Source organism: Triticum dicoccoides, chromosome 7A (assembly GCF_002162155.2).
Source record: "Triticum dicoccoides isolate Atlit2015 ecotype Zavitan chromosome 7A, WEW_v2.0, whole genome shotgun sequence".
NCBI classification, from domain to species: Eukaryota; Viridiplantae; Streptophyta; class Magnoliopsida; order Poales; family Poaceae; genus Triticum; species Triticum dicoccoides.
Window position 1 is genome coordinate 218050232 of NC_041392.1, and position 17935 is coordinate 218068166.

At 47.0% G+C, this 17935-nt stretch overlaps 1 protein-coding gene across 2 annotated transcripts; it reads right to left on the minus strand.

The window, feature by feature from the left end:
• Window positions 1-232: 232 nt before the first annotated feature.
• LOC119332677 (beta-1,2-xylosyltransferase XYXT1-like) lies at window positions 233-2749 on the minus strand. 2 transcript variants are annotated; one of them, XM_037605834.1, is made up of 6 exons: window positions 2369-2749; window positions 2173-2247; window positions 1991-2092; window positions 1836-1895; window positions 1670-1747; window positions 233-1573 (listed from the first exon to the last, which is right to left on the minus strand). In XM_037605834.1, the coding sequence occupies exons 1-6, from the start codon at window positions 2514-2516 to the stop codon at window positions 384-386; spliced, it is 1653 nt and encodes a 550-aa protein (XP_037461731.1). In that variant the 5' UTR covers window positions 2517-2749; the 3' UTR covers window positions 233-383. The 2 variants fall into 2 exon arrangements, with proteins under 2 accessions (XP_037461731.1, XP_037461732.1); XM_037605835.1 differs by having other exon boundaries at window positions 1991-2083; window positions 2369-2747.
• Window positions 2750-17935: the final 15186 nt, after the last annotated feature.

A 17935-nucleotide genomic window follows, 5' to 3' on the forward strand; every position in this document is an offset into this window, starting at 1 on the left:
CCTATCCATCAGATATAAATCGGACGGCCTATATTGCAGAATGGCAAACACACCATCATTACCGACTTTGTTTTTTATAAGAGTAAAGAAACAGGTGGTTTATCGGTGGAGTTTTGTCCTGCGCGACGGGTCCTGTAAACATTTATTGGTTAATATGTTTGGTTTTCAAAATAAAGAAGTAAAATATAATCAGCTTTTTAACAAAACAAAAGAAACGTTCTTCGTAATATCATATGGAAAATAGTACTATGATTGTTGTACATTGAAGACAATATTAATTATCATCCATGTACATTGAGACTATTCTAACTATATCAAAATCTAACAAAGAGAAAAGAAAAAAGAAAAAAAAGAATGTCATCGTCTTTGTTCAATCAAACTCTCTACCGCAGGTGCTCCAATGCCCGCAGCAGAGAGGGCCTAAACCTCTCTACGTCGATCCGCACGTCCTGCTTGCCGAGGTACCACTCCGCCACGTTCCCCCACCCGCTCAGGTGGATGGCGGCGGGGTCCTTGATCATGGGGTGCTCCTTCCCGAACACGCCCATCAGCGAGCTCTCCTCCGCCGCCACGCTGTACTCGATGTACCGGAGCCCCATGTCGCGGGCCGGGTCCCCGAAGTCGGTCCGGGCGATCTCCTCCAGCCGCCCGTACGGCACGATCTGCAGGAACACGGCCCCCGTGGGCAGGTACACGCAGTTTGTCAGCCCGGCGCCGTGCACGCCGACCATGACGTCGAAGGAGTTCATCTCCCGCGTGAACTCGTCGTAGCTGGCCTTCGGGCGCCCGGCGACGACCACCTTGAACCCCGCCGCCTCCGCCGCCGCGACGACCTCCGGGAGGTTGAGGATCTTCAGGCTGTTCGTCCTCTCCAGGATGATCATTCGCGGACGCCGGCGGCGCCCGCCGGGCGGACGGACGTCGCCGAGCTTGATCGGCCGGTCACGCGGCAGCGAGTACGCGTGCCTCAAGAACCTGGTGAAGTCGACCATGGTGTAGTCCCCGCCGGTTTCGTCGAGGGAGGGGTCGATGGTGAACTCCTTGCGGCTGCCGTAGCCCACGACGACGTGCGGGTAGCACCGGACGGCGCCGTCGTCGTTCTCAAAGTCCACGACGTCGTGGCGCGAGATCTGGGCGAAGATCCGCTTGTACCTGTCCACCCAGAAGGGCAGGAAGTTGACGACGAGGAGCTGGACCTCCCCGTTGAAGCGGCGCGCGCCGATGAAGAGCGGGACGAGGACGTCGGTGAAGTCGTGCCAGTAGTTGCCGGTGAGACCGCCGAGCTCGATCACCATCGCCGGGATGTTGAGCTGCGTCGTGCACTGCGGGGCGTCACGGGAGTTTGGGACGGCCCTCACCGTGACCTGCTTCAGGCCGTCGAGGTACTTGCGGGAGTAGGGCTTGATCTGCCACTCCTTGGGGGGAGCCCGCGGCGAGACGAGCGTGACGGTGGCGCCGGGGCCTCCCTGAGCTCGCGCGTCGCCGGCCAGCTCGCAGATGTCGTACTTGCCGAACGACGTGTCGCAAATCGGCTTGGCGTCGGCCACATTGTTGTAGTCATCCGTTCCTCCGCCTGAACATCGATCGCACGCAAACATGATGATGTTCACCAGATCGAACTTGACAGTTTGGGTAAAGCAATTCAAGTCAGTCACACGTATTATCATACCGAATTCCTTTGATTCGGCTGCCTCCTCGTTCTTGTCCTGGCTTTTCGCCTCCCAGTTGTCGGATTTCATTTCGTTGCCTGATTGGCACCACACATCAGAAAAATTTGATGACACGATGGCTGCTAATAATTGAACAAAAACAACAACAATAAACAGAAATGGCACCTAGTTGTTCTTCGATCGAATTTCTCCCTGCCCACTGCTGCTCGCTCTCGTCCTGTTTCTCTGAAGAAGAGGGGACGAAAAGGTCGAAATCGAGACTTGTTCTTGGTTAATCAACAAGGTATCTCTTATATTATTATGACGCAACTAACGTTTACCTTGACGCCGTGGCGTTGATGGTTCCGTGTGCGCCTTGGCCTTCTCCTCTTCCTCCTCCTGGCTGAATTCCTCCATTCCTCTGCTCGCATCATCTACAGTAGCTTCAAAACTTCAGCAGATTTAGCTACACAAAATTATCTAAAGATCCCTAGGTATATATTGATTCGGCGTGCGTGCGTGCCTTGCCCTGGATGGCTCCTTCGATGCTTTGCAGGGATTGCTTCAGCTGAATCGATTGCCGCTGGGTCCAACAAGGCTGCGTTTGAGCACCAAGATAAAGATTGTAAGGACTGATCATAAAACTTTCCTGCTCCTTGAGCTCCTAAAGTTGATTCCCTCTATGACAATTAGAACAAGAGGAGGATTGATCATGATACCTTTTTGGCTGTAGCTGAACTGCGTTGACACCATCAGGTAGAGGAGCACAAGCAGGGAGCCGAGCAACAGGCCGTACGCAACATAGCTGCTCTTCCACGGCGACGATCGGTTCGCGCTCCTCGCCGCCTTCCCCTCCGCTCGCATCATCTTGATCTTATTAGCCTCCACGAAAATGGTCTTTGACCACGCCGCGGCATAAGCACAGATCTCCCGAGGGCCCTGGCTTGGCTTTCAGGGTGTTTTTATTTTCGGTTTCTCTCTTTGATAAGAAAGAGGGAGGATTAGTTCGTTGCGAGAATATAGAATAAGAGAGACACTTGGACTTCCGGAGGTTAGTTTACTTGTTCTTTGTACTTCATCGTGACAAGGAATGGAATCGTGGATCCTTCTCCCTTTGTTTTCTTTGACATGTACGTACTGTCTTATATCCAGAAGAAGTGAATTTCACAGCACATGACGGGGGCCTTTGCAAGCTAGTGTACTTGTACAAGTTCCATAAAGATGTCACCAAAAGAATATTTGAATGCCGTAAAAATACAAAATATTCTAAATATGTATATCACACATTTCTTGTAAAAATGTTATAATTATGGAACTTAGAGCGAAAGAATAAAAAGCCTAGCTGCAACCTCCCCTGTCACTCCACTGGGCGATATTAGCTATCGCCGCGTGACCTCCCTTTTCTGGTGTCGGTGTCGCCGCATCCACTTCAAGAAGAGGGGGGTTCTCGCGCAATGGCAATGGTGGGATGTCTCAACATGTATTTTTCACACGATGATTGATTAGGTGAGGATTGCACCGATGGAGCCTCCCAAATTGGATACGGCGGTCAGGCAACAATCTTGCCCACAAAGACTCAACTGTTGGAAAACATGAAAATACCGTTGACGATGCCATAGTGTTACACCGATGTAAAGTATGAAGAACCAACATGTTGTCCATGAACACCGACAGGAATAGAAACTCCCAAGCTCATTGATTCTAGACCGAGCGTCACTAAGATGGGATCCAAATTGAAGGACTTTTATTTGAGACAATACCCCTATCACTGTTGAAACAACATTACCGCGACACCAAGACCTAACCAAAGAACCCTTCCAACACACCAGAGACAGAGACATGAGTTCCCCTACCCTCCATCACCTCGCTGGTGGCCTGAGTGAGGGGAACTCGTTGAGACTTCGCGAACCCTAGAGCGTGAACCTCGACGGTGGTCGAAGAAAGGGGAACCGTTGAACTTCATGTAACACCCTCGATGCGACTATATCTCCCACGTGTCGAGGCACGACTTAGAGGCATAATCGCATTGAAGGCATATGTCGCAAGTGAGGTAATCTTCACGCAACCCGTGTAATATAATAAGGAAAAGAGATACATAGTTGGCTTACAATCGCCACTTCACACAATTGCATGAATAAAGCATTACATCATACAAATACAATCAAGGTCCGACTACGGAACCTAAATAAAAGAAGAACCCCAAAAGCGACACGGTCCCCGATCGACCCCAACTGGGCTCCACTACTGATCAACTAAAACGAAACAACACAAAGGACAAGATCTTCATCGAGCTCCTCCTGAGCTTGGTTGCGTCACCTGCACGGTCTCATCGGCACCTGCAAGCTGGTTTTGGAAGTATCTGTGAGCCAGGGGGACTCAGCAATCTCGCACCCTCGCGATCAAGACTATTTAAGCTCATGGGTAAAGTAAAGGTATGAGGTGGAGCTGCAGCAAGCGACTAGCATATATGGTGGCTAACATACGCAAATGAGAGCGAGAAGAGAAGGCAAAGCACGGTCGATAAAAGTATGATCAAGAAGTGATCCTAGACAACCTACGTCAAGCATAACTCCAACACCGTGTTCACTTCCCGGACTCCGCCGGAAAGCGACCATCACGGTTACACACGCGGTTGATTCATTTTAATTAAGGTCAACTTCAGGTTTTCTACAACCGGACGTTAACAAATTCCCATCTGCCCATAACCGTGGGCACGGCTTTCGAAAGTTCAAATCCCTGCAGGGTGTCCCAACTTAGCCCATCACAAGCTCTCACGGTCAACGAAGGAATAGACCTCCACCCGAGACATTCCGATCAGACTCGGTATCCCGGTACAACAAGACATTTCGACAGGGTAAAAACAAACCAGCAACACCGCCCGATGCGCCGACATCCTGATGGGAGCTGCACATATCTCGTTCTCAGGGCAACACCGGATAGGTCAAGCTACGAGTAAAACCAGCCCTCAAATTTCCCCGAGGTGGCCCCGCAGGCTGCCCGTTTCGGACCAACACTTAGAGAAGCACTGGCCCGGGGGGGTTAAAATAAAGATGACCCTTGGGTCCGCGAAACCCAAGGGAAAAAGGCTAGGTGGCGAATGGTAAAACCAATGTTGGGCATTGCTGGAAGAGCTTTACTTAAGGCGAAATGTCAAGGGGTTCCCATTATAGCCCAACCGCGTAAGGAACGCAAAATCCGGGAACATAATACCGATATGACAGAAACTAGGGCGGCAAGAGTGGAACAAAACACCAGGCATAAGGCCGAGCCTTCCACCCTTTACCAAGTATATAGATGCATTAATTAAATAAGATATATTGTGATATCCCAACAAGTAAAACATGTTCCAACAAGGAACAACATCTTCATGTTCCAACAAGGAACAAACTTTAATCTTCACCTGCAACTAACAACGCTATAAGAGGGGCTGAGCAAAGCGGTAACATAGCCAATCAACGGTTTGCTAGGACATGGTGGGTTAGAGGTTTGACATGGCAATTTGGGAGGCTGACAAGCAAGTGGTAGGCATCGTAGCATTGGCATAGCAAAAGAGCGAGCATCTAGCATAGCAAAGATAGTAGTGATTTCGAGGGTAAGATCATCTTGCCTGAAATCCCGCAAGGAAGAAGAACGAGTCCATGAAGAAGACAAACGGACGTAGTCGAACGGATCCTCACAAACGCGACGTTATCGGAACCAACCCGAAGAAGCAACACCGGAAAAGAAGCACACAACATAGTGAACAACCACCACATAAACATGGCAAGATGCGCAATCAAGTATGATGCATGTCCGGTTTAATGAAGCATGGCATGGCAAAGTGCAACAACCAAAACTACAAATTAAGTGGAGCTCAATATGCATCGGGATGCATATTGACAAAACACCACATCAATTATTTAGTTCTCTCTCGTTTATGTACCCAACAATATTAAATGTTGATTAACATGGCAAGAGGTGAAGCACAACAAAACTACCTATCTAGACAAGTTTAAATGAGGCCGGAAGCAACGAACAACAATTCCGGAAACTCCTCATATGCAAAAATTAGGTTTGGTACTGTTCTGCCCTAAACACAATTTTAAAGTTGTTAAACATGCAAAGTAAGGTCACCATGTTAAACTAGGCAAAATTCTACCCCATTTACATATAAATTTTATTAAAATCGGAGTTACGGTTATTTAGTTATGAATTAAATCATTTTAACATGGCATATGAGCAAATTAATGCAAACAACATTTTTAACATTTTAAACATAGATGAAAGTTGGATATTATTAATATATACAAAATTCTGAGCAAGTTTCATATATAAAACATTTTAATCCGATGCAGGGTTAGTGAGCTATTAAATGCATGAACTAGGAGGACTAATCTGCAAAACTAGCAATCTCTGGATAAATAGGAAAAATCCCAGACACTGAAAAAAACATGATATGGGCCGAATCTGGAGCAGATTGGGCCAACAGAAGAAAAAAAACTAAGGAGCCGCTGGGGGGCAGCTCACCATGGGCTCTTGGCCCAGCTGGAGGGGAAGCAGGCCGTCGGGGTGAGGAGGCGCGCTGGGCCTCGTGGCGAAGGGATCTGGGCCTGCTGGTCTGCTCAGGCCCACGAGGCGCGAGGGGGGTCCTCCTCCTCGATCCCGCCTGGATCGAGGGAGGCACGGGGGAGGGGGGGCGGCGGGCCATTCGCTGGCGGGCAGCGGCAAGGAGGGGCGGAGGAGGCCGGCGAGGGCAGGGAACACGCGGATCCGGGCGCGGGGAGCGGAGGCCGAGGCTGCGGGGCCCGTTCCCGAGGTCAGCGGGGCTCGGCGACGCCGGCGTCGAAGATCGGGAGCTCGGCTCCATGGATTTTCATGGCGGCGAGGGTTGGAGCAGTAGCAGCGAAGGCGCGAGGAACGGAGGCCGGCGAGGGGGACGGACTCCGACGAGGCACGGGTGGCCGGCGGGAGCATCTGGCGCGGCGGCGCGGCTCCGGTCGGCCTGGGGCAAACGGCGGCGAAGAGAGGGCCCCGTGGTGGCCTGGTTCGGCCCCGGGGCGGGCCGGATCTGGGCCCCGGGAGGATGGCGGCGAAGTGGGCGCAGGGGAGGTGAGGTGGCGGCTCGGGATAGGCTGGCGGCGGCGGTTGGGTGACGTGGCGCGACGGAATTGGTCGGAGTGAGGTGGCGACCGAGCGGACATGTCCGGGCGCGGTGAGGACGCGTCCGGCGGCGCGAGGGGAGGAGTTTTTAGGGTTAATCCGCGAAATGATCCGAAATTTCGGGGAGGGGTGCTCTTTTATAGGTAGAGGGAGCTAAGAGAGTCCAAATGAGGTGTGGTTTTCGGCCACGCGATCGTGATCGAACGCTCTAGATGATGGAGCAGAGTTAGGTGGGTTTTGGGCCAAATTGGAGAGGTGTTGGGCTGCAACACACACGAGGCCTTCTCGGTCCCTCGGTTAACCGTTGGAGTATCAAACGAAGTCCAAATGGTACGAAACTTGACAAACGGTCTACCGGTAGTAACCCAAGGCCGCTTGGCAAGTCTCGGTCCAATCCGGAAATGTTTAATCCCCACACAAGAAAGAAAGGTAGAAATGACCACCGGAGGAGAACGAAGCGCCGGAATGCAAAACGGACAACGGGGAAAAAGCTCGGATGCATGAGACGAACACATATGCAAATGAAATGCACATGATGACATGATATGCAATGCATGACACGCAAGCAATGACAAGGCAACAACAGCGAATAACTGGACGACACTTGGCACATCGGTCTCAGGGTGTTACACTTCAGGATGGGGCGAACACTAGAATGAAAAAATTTAGATTGAGGAGGGCAAGATGATATTTTCAGAACCAACAAAGCTAACCGATGACAAGTCCGCTCGTGATGTGTTTGCAAAAACAATGAGGGTTGACAAGTTCAAACATGAGCATGGATTGTGCTACAGCGTGTCCAACTAGCCATCACGCACGATGTTCCCATGTGCCTTGGAGTCTATCGTTATTAGATAACTCGAACTTGCTTACCACTACTATTTGTCGTAAAACATCTCTAAATCCTCTAAGAACTAGTTTCTCTAACTAGCATATCCTAAGGCCTCATTTGGTTTACACCAATTTTATAGAAGTTCTAAAGCCTTTAGAGCCCTTCATCAGTCAGATGCAGAGACCGGGGTGATTCTCCTTTTCTTCTAGGCATGTTGGTTGCGCCGGGTGCCAGGCAGTGTTGCTCATGTTGTACTAGCTGATTGTAATTCTGTTTCTGAGGAATAAAACCCATTTTTTTTCCATGCAAAAAGAAAAAGAAAAAAAGAAGAGTTAATCCTTCACATTTAAAAAAAAAAATAGACTAGACTCATTGAAAAAACTTATATTCTATGAATCAAATGGCATACCTTTTCTTATAGAAAATAACATACATATCATCTCACTTCCTATAGTTTTCGTATTCTCAAGATATCTCTATCCTGAACTAGAGAAGGCATCAACATATAACTCCTTCCAAAAGTTATAAGTTTGTTTCGACGAAAAAAAATTATGAGTTTGCATCCTTTAAAAAACTATACTTTGGACTATTTTTAGTTCAAAAAGGACAACTCTCACAACAAACAAGGAGACGACTGTGCCGCCCGCAGCCACTGCCACAGCCGCCTACCTCGCCATCGGCCACCCGGGGCCCAACCTGACGCCCTTATCGTGGGCCACCCCGTCATCTCCGGCCACGATGATTTTTTCTTCCCCGTCGTCTCCAGCCACGGTGACACTTCTCCCGGCGTCGCTGGCTCGGCAGTGCTCCTCTCCGTCGTAACCGGCCACGATCAGGCAGCAGCATGGGCAGAATAATTTTTATAAAGGAGAAACATCAAATACACCTTTATATACAGAGAAACATGGCCGCGATACGTTGTGTTTCAGACCATGCCATCATGACACTAGGAGAATTAAGATTAGAAGAACACATTCAGATGTGTTTAACATATTTATGCATGCATCTGTTAGGATAATCTCCCACGGTATCCCGCTCCAGTGCCGAGGCTGAGTATCGTGTTGTGGCTAATGCCGTCGCCGAGTGCTCATGGCTTCGCCAGCTTTTCCAGGAGTTGCTTCTTGATATTCCGAAGGCCACCATTGTCTACTGTGACAATGACTCTGCGGTCTACCTCTCTGCCAACCCCATTCATCATCGTCGCACGAAGCACATTGAGCTCAACATTCACTTCGTGCGAGAGCAGGTGGCCCTTGGGTGCGTCCATGTTCTTCATGTTCCCACCGCTCAGCAGTTTGCCGATGTCATGATGAAGGGGTTACTGACGCCTACATTTGAGGAGTTCCGATCCAGTCTATGTGTCACTGGTGACGTATCGACTGCGGGAGGGGGGGAGGGGAGGGGGGGAGGGTGTTGAACATATTTTAGGATAATCTCCTACCGACCCCACCTCTAGTTTCCATGTATATATGAGGCCGAGGGCTGCCCTTATACCCATATATACGTGCATCGTGCATCCGATCGATACATCAAGAGTTGCATTGCCTCCAATAAGATGAAGTGCCCAAACTGTGGTCTGTGGACGATGAATTCCATCTACTTTCTAGACTCCTTCGTATGTGTATGTGACGCTTGGTGAGTCTTTAACAAATTACTTACATGGATCATCTATCATAGCCCTAGCTATCTAATGGACATCAATCTCAAAATGAAGCATCAAGAAGATACAAACACAATAAGCACACATCCGGCCTTTGCATAGCTAGGATGCACGCAGCCAACACCAACGCACACACACAAAAACACGCCGACAAATAGCAAAGTCATACAAAACCAAAGCTATGCGCAGGCGAGGAAAAAAGAAAAAAGCCCCAAAGCGATCACATCATGATCGGCAAACTATAACAATGACCATATCTGCACCGACAATTTCATGACACCACGCGGACGACGAGGTTCTTCAATAGTAACACCTTAAGGAAGGGAGTGACATTCAAGAGTCACCATCACCGGATCCAGCCACCCAAGGCTGGAATCTAGGTTTTCACCCTAAAAAATCAATTCGAACATTCCGAACAATGCCTTCAACAAGGTAACGACATCAAAACATTGTCATTGTCAGGTATACCCAACTCGGGCCAGACCAAGGCTTTCACCCTGGAGTTCAAGACCGGGTGCTCAAGTAGCACCACCATCGAGGTCATTCATGTGTTGTCGCTGCCACTTTTCCATGATCCCAGCAGCTACAAGCGATATGACCTACGCCACTACACAAGAATCCCTCTGCATCAAGACATTGTCCATAGTTTGCATCTCGCCGCCGAAGTGAACCACCATATCTGCAAAGATGAAACTCTCACAAAATCTTTTGATGGCGACAACAATCTGCGGCGAGGCCTCCGCCGTCCTGGATCCAATCCCCAATGACGTAGTCAACTAGGTGGACGACAATACCATGGGTTGCAGCTAGCCAACAGTCTGGGCGGCCACCGATCATCTGCATGCATGTCCATGCATGTGCATTTGTGTATATGCATTCATGCACTAGACCCGCGTGATTCCCCTGATCAAACTCACAGCCATGGACATCATCCAGATCGGAGCCGGAAAGGTAGCTGCGAGATCGGGAGGCACCATGCTATGGACAGATCGGGAAGCCCACGACATGGGACGATAGCGGCCAGAATAGATCGGGAAGCCAGCGGCGACGGTGGCGGCCAGATCGGAAGATGGCCACCAGGGGGAAGAACAGAAGAAACCGGCCAGAGACACACAATCTAGTGGCTGCGTGAAAGAAAGAAGAAGAAAGAACAAGAAGGAAGAAGGAATAAGAAAATGAAGAGAGGCTTTCATGCTACTGTTGGGGAACGTAGTAATTTCAAAAAAATTCCTACGCACACGCAGGATCATGGTGATGCACCGCAACGAGAGGGGGGAGTATTGTCTACGTACCCTCATAGACCGTAAGCGGAAGCGTTATGAGAACGCGGTCGATGTAGTCGTATGTCTTCACGATCTGACCGATCCAAGTTCCGAATGCAAGGCACCTCCGAGTTCAGCACACGTTCAGCTCGATGACGTCCCACGAACTCCGATCCAGCAGAGCTTCACGGGAGAGTTCCGTCAGCACGACGGCGTGATGACGATGATGATGTTGCTACCGACGCAGGGCTTCACCTAAGCACCGCTACGATATGATCAAGGTGGATTATGGTGAAGGGGGGCACCGCACACGGCTTGGAACAATCAACTTGTGTGTTCTAGGGTGCCCCTGCTCCCGTATATAAAGGAGCAAGGGGGGAGGCCAGCCGGCCCTTGCTAGGCGCGCCAGGAGGAGGAGTCCTCCTCCTAGTAGGAGTAGGACTCCCCTTTCCTACTCCTACTAGGAGGGGGAAAGCAAGGAGGAGAGGGAGAAGGAAAGGGGGGCGCCGCCCCCCCTTCCCTAGTCCAATTCGGACCAGAGGGGGAGGGGGCGCGTGGCCTGCCCTGGCCGGCCCCCTCTCTCCACTAAGGACCATGTGGCCCATTACTTCTCCCGGGGGGGGGGGGTCCCGGTAACCCTCCGGCACTCCGGTTTTCTCCGAAATCACCCGGAACACTTCCGGTATCCGAATATAGTCATTCAATATATCAATCTTTATGTATCGACCATTTAGAGACTCCTCGTCATGTCTGTGATCACATCCGGGACTCCGAACTACCTTCGGTACATCAAATCACATAAACTCATAATACCAATCGTCAGCGAACATTAAGCGTGCGGACCCTACGGGTTTGAGAACTATGTAGACATGACCAAGACACGTCTCTGGTCAATAACCAATAGCGGAACCTGGATGTTCATATTGGCTCCTACATATTCTACGAAGATCTTTATCGGTCAAACCGCATAACAACATACGTTGTTCCCTTTGTCATCGGTATGTTACTTGCCCGAGATTCGATTGTTGGTATCTCAATACCTAGCTCAATCTCATTACAGGAAAGTCTCTTTACTCGTTCCGTAATGCATCATCCCGCAACTAACTCATTAGTTGCATTGCTTGCAAGGCTTATAGTGATGTGCATTACCGAGAGGGCCCAAAGATACCTCTCCGACAATCAGAGTGACAAATCCTAATCTCGATCTATGCCAACTCAACAAGTACCATCGGAGACACCTGTAGAGCACCTTTATAATCACCCAGTTACGTTGTGACGTTTGGTAGCACACAAAGTGTTCCTCTGGTAATCGAGAGTTGCATAATCTCATAGTCATAGGAACATGTATAAGTCTTGAAGAAAGCAATAGCAGTAAACTAAAATGATCAAGTGCTAAGCTAACGGAATGGGTCAAGTTAATCATATCATTCTCTAATGATGTGATCATGTTAATCAAATGACAACTCATGTCTATGGCTAGGAAACTTAACCATCTTTGATTCAACGAGCTAGTCAAGTAGAGGCATACTAGTGACACTCTATTTGTCTATGTATTCACACATGTACTAAGTTTCCGGTTAATACAATTCTAGCCTGAATAATAAACATTTATCATGATATAAGGAAATAAATAATAACTTTATTATTGCCTCTAGGGCATATTTCCTTCAATCTCCCACTTGCACTAGAGTCAATAATCTAGTTCACATCTTTATGTGATTAGTTCACATCTCCATGTGACTAATACCCAAAGGGTTTACTAGAGTCAATAGTCTAGTTCACATCGTTATGTGATTAACACCCAAAGAGTGATCATGTTTTGCTTGTGAGAGAAGTTTAGCTTACGGGTCTGCAACGTTCAGATCCGTATGTATTTCGCAAATTTCTATGTCTACAATGCCCTGCACAAAGCTACTCTAGCTAATTGCTCCCACTTTCAATATGTATCCAGATCGAGACTTAGAGTCATCTAGATTGATGTAAAAAGCTTGCATCGACGTAACTCTTTACGACGAACTCTTTTATCACCTCCATGACCGACAAATATTTCCTTAGTCCTCTAAGGATAATTTTGACCGCTGTCCAGTGATCTACTCCTAGATCACTATGTACTCCCTTGCCAGAAAGATGCTAAGGTATATAATAGGACTGGTAAATAGCATAGCATACTTTATAGAACCTATGACTGAGGCATAGGGAATGACTTTTCATTCTCTTTATATTTTTTGTTGTGGTCGGGTTTTGAGTCTTTACTCAACTTCACACCTTGCAACACAGGAAAGAACTCCTTCTTTGATTGTTCCATTTTGAACTACTTCAAAATCTTGTCAAGGTATGTACTCATTGAAAAAACTTATCAAGCGTCTTGATCTATCTCTATAGATCTTGATGCTCAATGTGTAAGCAGCTTCATCGAGGTCTTTCTTTGAAAAACTCTTTTCAAACACTCCTTTATGTTTTTCAGAAAATTCTACATTATTTTCGATCAACAATATGTCATTCACATATACTTATCAGAAATGTTGTAGTGCTCCCACTCACTTTCTTGTAATACAGGCTTCACCGCAAGTCTGTATAAAACCATATGCTTTGATCACTTTATCAAAGCATATATTCCAACTCCAAGATGCTTGCACCAGTCCATAGATGGATCGCTGGAGCTTGCTCACTTTGTTAGCACCTTTAGGATCGACAAAACCTTCTGGTTGCATCATATATAACTCTTCTTTTAATAAATCCATGAAGGAATACAATTTTGATATCCATTTGCCAGATTTCATAAAATGCGGCGACTGCTAACATGATCCGGACAGACTTTTAAGCATCCATACGAGTGAGAAAATCTCATCGTAGTCGACACCTTGAATTTGTCGAAAACATTTTGCGACAATTCGAGCTTTGTAGATAGTAACACTACTATCAACATCCGTCTTCCTCTTGAAGATCCATTTATTCTTAATGACTCACCGATCATCGGGCAAGTCAATCAAAGTCCATACTATGTTCTCATACATGGATCCCATTTCAGATTTCATGGCCTCAAGCCATTTCACGGAATCTGGGCTCATCATCGCTTCCTCATAGTTTGTAGGTTCGTCATGGTCAAGTAACATGACATCCAGAACAGGATTACTGTACCACTCTGGTGCGGATTTCACTCTGGTTGACCTACGAGGTTCAGTAGTAACTTGATCTGAAGTTACATGATCATTATCATTAGCTTCCTCACTAATTGGTGTAGGAGTCACAGGAACAAATTTCTGTGATGAACTACTTTCCAATAAGGGAGCAGGTACAGTTACCTCATCAAGTTCTACTTTCCTCCCACTCACTTCTTTTGAGAGAAACTCCTTCTCTAGAAAGGATCCATTCTTAGCAACGAATGTCTTGCCTTCGGATCTGTGATAGAAGGTGTACCCAACTGTCTCCTTTGGGTATCCTATGAAGATACATTTCTCCGATTTGGGTTTGAGCTTATCAGGATGAAACTTTTTCTCATAAGCATCGCAACCCCAAACTTCAAGAAACGACAACTTTGGTTTCTTGCCAAACCAGAGTTCATATGGTGTCGTCTCAACGGATTTAGATGGTGCCCTATTTAACGTGAATGCAGCTGTCTCTAATGCATAACCCCAAAACGATAGTAGTAAATCGGTAAGAGACATCATAGATTGCACCATATCTAATAAAGTACGGTTACGATGTTCGGACACACCATTACGCTATGGTGTTCCAGGTGGCGTGAGTTGTGAAACTATTCCGCATTGTTTCAAATGAAGACCAAACTCGTAACTCAAATATTCTCCTCCATGATCAGATCGTAGGAACTTTATTTTCTTGTTATGATGATTTTCCACTTCACTCTGAAATTATTTGAACTTTTCAAATGTTTCAGATTTATGTTTCATCAAGAAGATATACCCATATCTTACTCAAATCATTTGTGAAGGTCAGAAAATAACAATACCTGCCGCAAGCCTCAACACTCATCGGACTGCATACATCAGTATGTATTATTTCCAACAAGTCGGTTGCTCGCTCCATTGTTCCGGAGAACGGAGTATTAGTCATCTTGCCCATGAGGCATGGTTCGCAAGCATCAACTGATTCATAATCAAGTGATTTCAAAAGCCCATCAGCATGGATTTTCTTCATGCGCTTTACACCAATATGACCTAAACGGCAGTGTCACAAATAAGTTGCACTATCATTATTAACTTTGCATCTTTTGGCTTCAATATTATGAATATGTGTATCACTATGATCGAGATTCAATAAACCATTCACCTTGGGTGTATGACCATTGAAGGTTTTATTCATGTAAACAGAACAACAATTATTCTCTGACTTTAAATGAATGACTGTATTGCAATAAACTTGATCAAATCATATTCATGCTCAACGCAAACACCAAATACCATTTATTTAGGTTCAACACTAATCCCGAAAGTATAGGGAGTGTCCGATGATGATCATATCAATCTTGGAACCACTTCCAACACACATCGTCCCTTCACCCTTAACTAGTCTCTGTTCATTCTGCAACTCCCGTTTTGAGTTACTAATCTTAGCAACTGAACTAGTATCAAATACTGAGGGGTTGCTATAAACACTAGTAAAGTACACATCAATAACATGTATATCAAATATACCTTTGTTCACTTTTCCATCCTTCTTATCCGCCAAATACTTGGAGCAGTTCTGCTTCCAGTGACCAGTCCCTTTGCAGTAGAAGCACTTAGTCTCAGGCTTAGGTCTAGACTTGGGCTTCTTCAATTGAGCAGCAACTTGCTTGCCGTTCTTCTTGAAGTTCCCCTTCTTCCCTTTGTCCTTTTCTTCAAACTAGTGGTCTTGTCAACCATCAACACTTGATGCTTTTCTTGATTTCTACCTTCGTCGATTTCAGCATCACGAAGAGCTTGGGAATCATTTCCGTTATCTCTTGCATATTATAGTTCATCATGAAGTTCTAGTAACTTGGTGATAGTGACTAGAGAACTTTGTAAATCACTATCTTATCTGTAAGATTAACTCCCACTTGATTCAAGTGATTGTAGTACTCAAACATTCTGAGCACATGCTCACTAGCTGAGCTATTCTCCTCCATCTTGTAGGCAAAATGCTTGTCAAAGGTCTCATACCTTTCGACATGGGCATGAGTCTGAAATACTAATTTCAACTCTTGGAACATCTCATATGCTCTGTGGCGTTGAAAACATCTTTGAAGCCCCGATTCTAAGCCGTAAAGCATGGTGCACTAAACTGTCAAGTAGTCATCAAATCGAGCTCGCCAAACGTTCATAACATCTGCATCTGCTCCTGCAATCTGTCTGTCACCTAGCGGTGCATCAAGGACATAATTCTTCTGTGCAGCAATGAGGATAATCCTCAGATCACGGATCCAATCCGCATCATTGCTACTAACATCTTTCAACTTAGTTTTTCTCTATGAACATATCAAAATAAACGGGGAGCTACATCGCGAGCTATTGATCTACAACATAGTTATGCAAATACTATCAGGACTAAGTTCATGATAAATTAAAGTTCAATTAAGCATATTATTTAAGAACTACCACTTAGATAGACATCCCTCTAATCATCTAAGTGATCACGTGATCCATATCAACTAAACCATGTCCGATCATCACGTGAGATGGAGTAGTTTTTAATGGTGAACATCACTATGTTGATCATATCTACTATATGATTCACGCTCGACCTTTCGGTCTCCAGTGTTCCGAAGCCATATCTGCATATGCTAGGCTCGTCAAGTTTAACCCGAGTATTCCGCGTGTGCAAAACTGGCTTGCACCCGTTGTATATGAATGCAGAGCTTATCACACCCGATCATCACGTGGTGTCTCGGCACGACGAACTTTGACAACGGTGCATACTCAGGGAGAACACTTGTACCTTGAAATTTAGTGAGAGATCATCTTATAATGCTACCAACAATCAAGCAGAATAAGATGCATAAAGGATAAACATCACATGCAATCAATATAAGTGATATGATATGGCCATCATCATCTTGTGCCTTTGATCTCCATCTCCAAAGCACCGTCATGATCACCATCGTCACCGCCACGACACCATGATCTCCATCGTAGCATCGTTGTTGTCTCGCCAAATATTGCTTCCATGACTATCGCTACCGTTTAGTGATAAAGTAAAGCAATTATAGGGCGATTGTATTGCGTACAATAAAGCGACAACCATATGGCTCCTGCCAGTTGTCGGTAACTCAGTTACAAAAACATGATCATCTCATACAACAAAATATAACATCATGCCTTCACCATATCACATCACAACATGCCCTGCAAAAACAATTTAGACGTCCTCTACTTTGTTGTTGCAAGTTTTACGTGGCTGCTACGGGCTGAGCAAGAACCGTTCTTACCTATGCATCAAAACCACAACGATATTTTGTCAAGTTAGTGCTGTTTTAACCTTCAATAAGGACCGGGCGTAGTCACACTCGGTTCAACTAAAGTTGGAGAAACTGACACCCGCCAGCCACCTGTGTGCAAAGCACATCGGTAGAACTAGTCTCGCATAAGCGTACGCGTAATGTCGGTCCGGGCCGCTTCATCCAACAATACCGCCGAACCAAAGTATGACATGGTGGTAAGCAGTATGACTTGTATGCCCACAACTCACTTGTGTTTTACTCGTCCATATAACATCTACGCATAAACCTGGCTCAGATGCCACTGTTGGGGAACGTAGTAATTTCAAAAAAAATCCTATGCACACGCAGGATCATGGTGATGCACAGCAATGAGAGGGGAGAGTATCGTCTACGTGCCCTCGTAGACCGTAAGCGGAAGCATTATGAGAACGTGGTTGATGTAGTCGTACGTCTTCACGATCCGACCGATCCAAGTACCGAACGCACGGCACCTCCGAGTTCAGCACACGTTCAGCTCGATGACGTCCCACAAACTCTAATCCAGCAGAGCTTCACGGGAGATTTCCATCAGCACGACGGCATGATGATGGTGATGATGTTGCTACCGACACAGGGCTTCGCTTAAGCACCGCTACGATATGATCGAGATGGATTATGGTGGAGGGGGCACCGCACACGGCTTGGAACAATCAACTTGTGTGTTCTAGGGTGCCCCCTGCCCCATATATAAAGGAGCAAGGGGGAGGCCGGTCGTCCCTTACTAGGTGCGGCAGGAGGAGGAGTCCTCCTCCTAGTACGAGTAGGACCCCCCTTCCTACTCCTACTAGGAGGGGGAAAAGAAGGAGGAGAGGGATAAGGAAAGGGGAGTGCCGCCCCCCTTCCCTAGTCCAATTCAGACCAGAGGGGGAGGGGGCGCGCGGCCTGCCCTGGCCGGCCCTCTCTCTCTCCACTAAGGCCCATGTGGCCCATTACTTC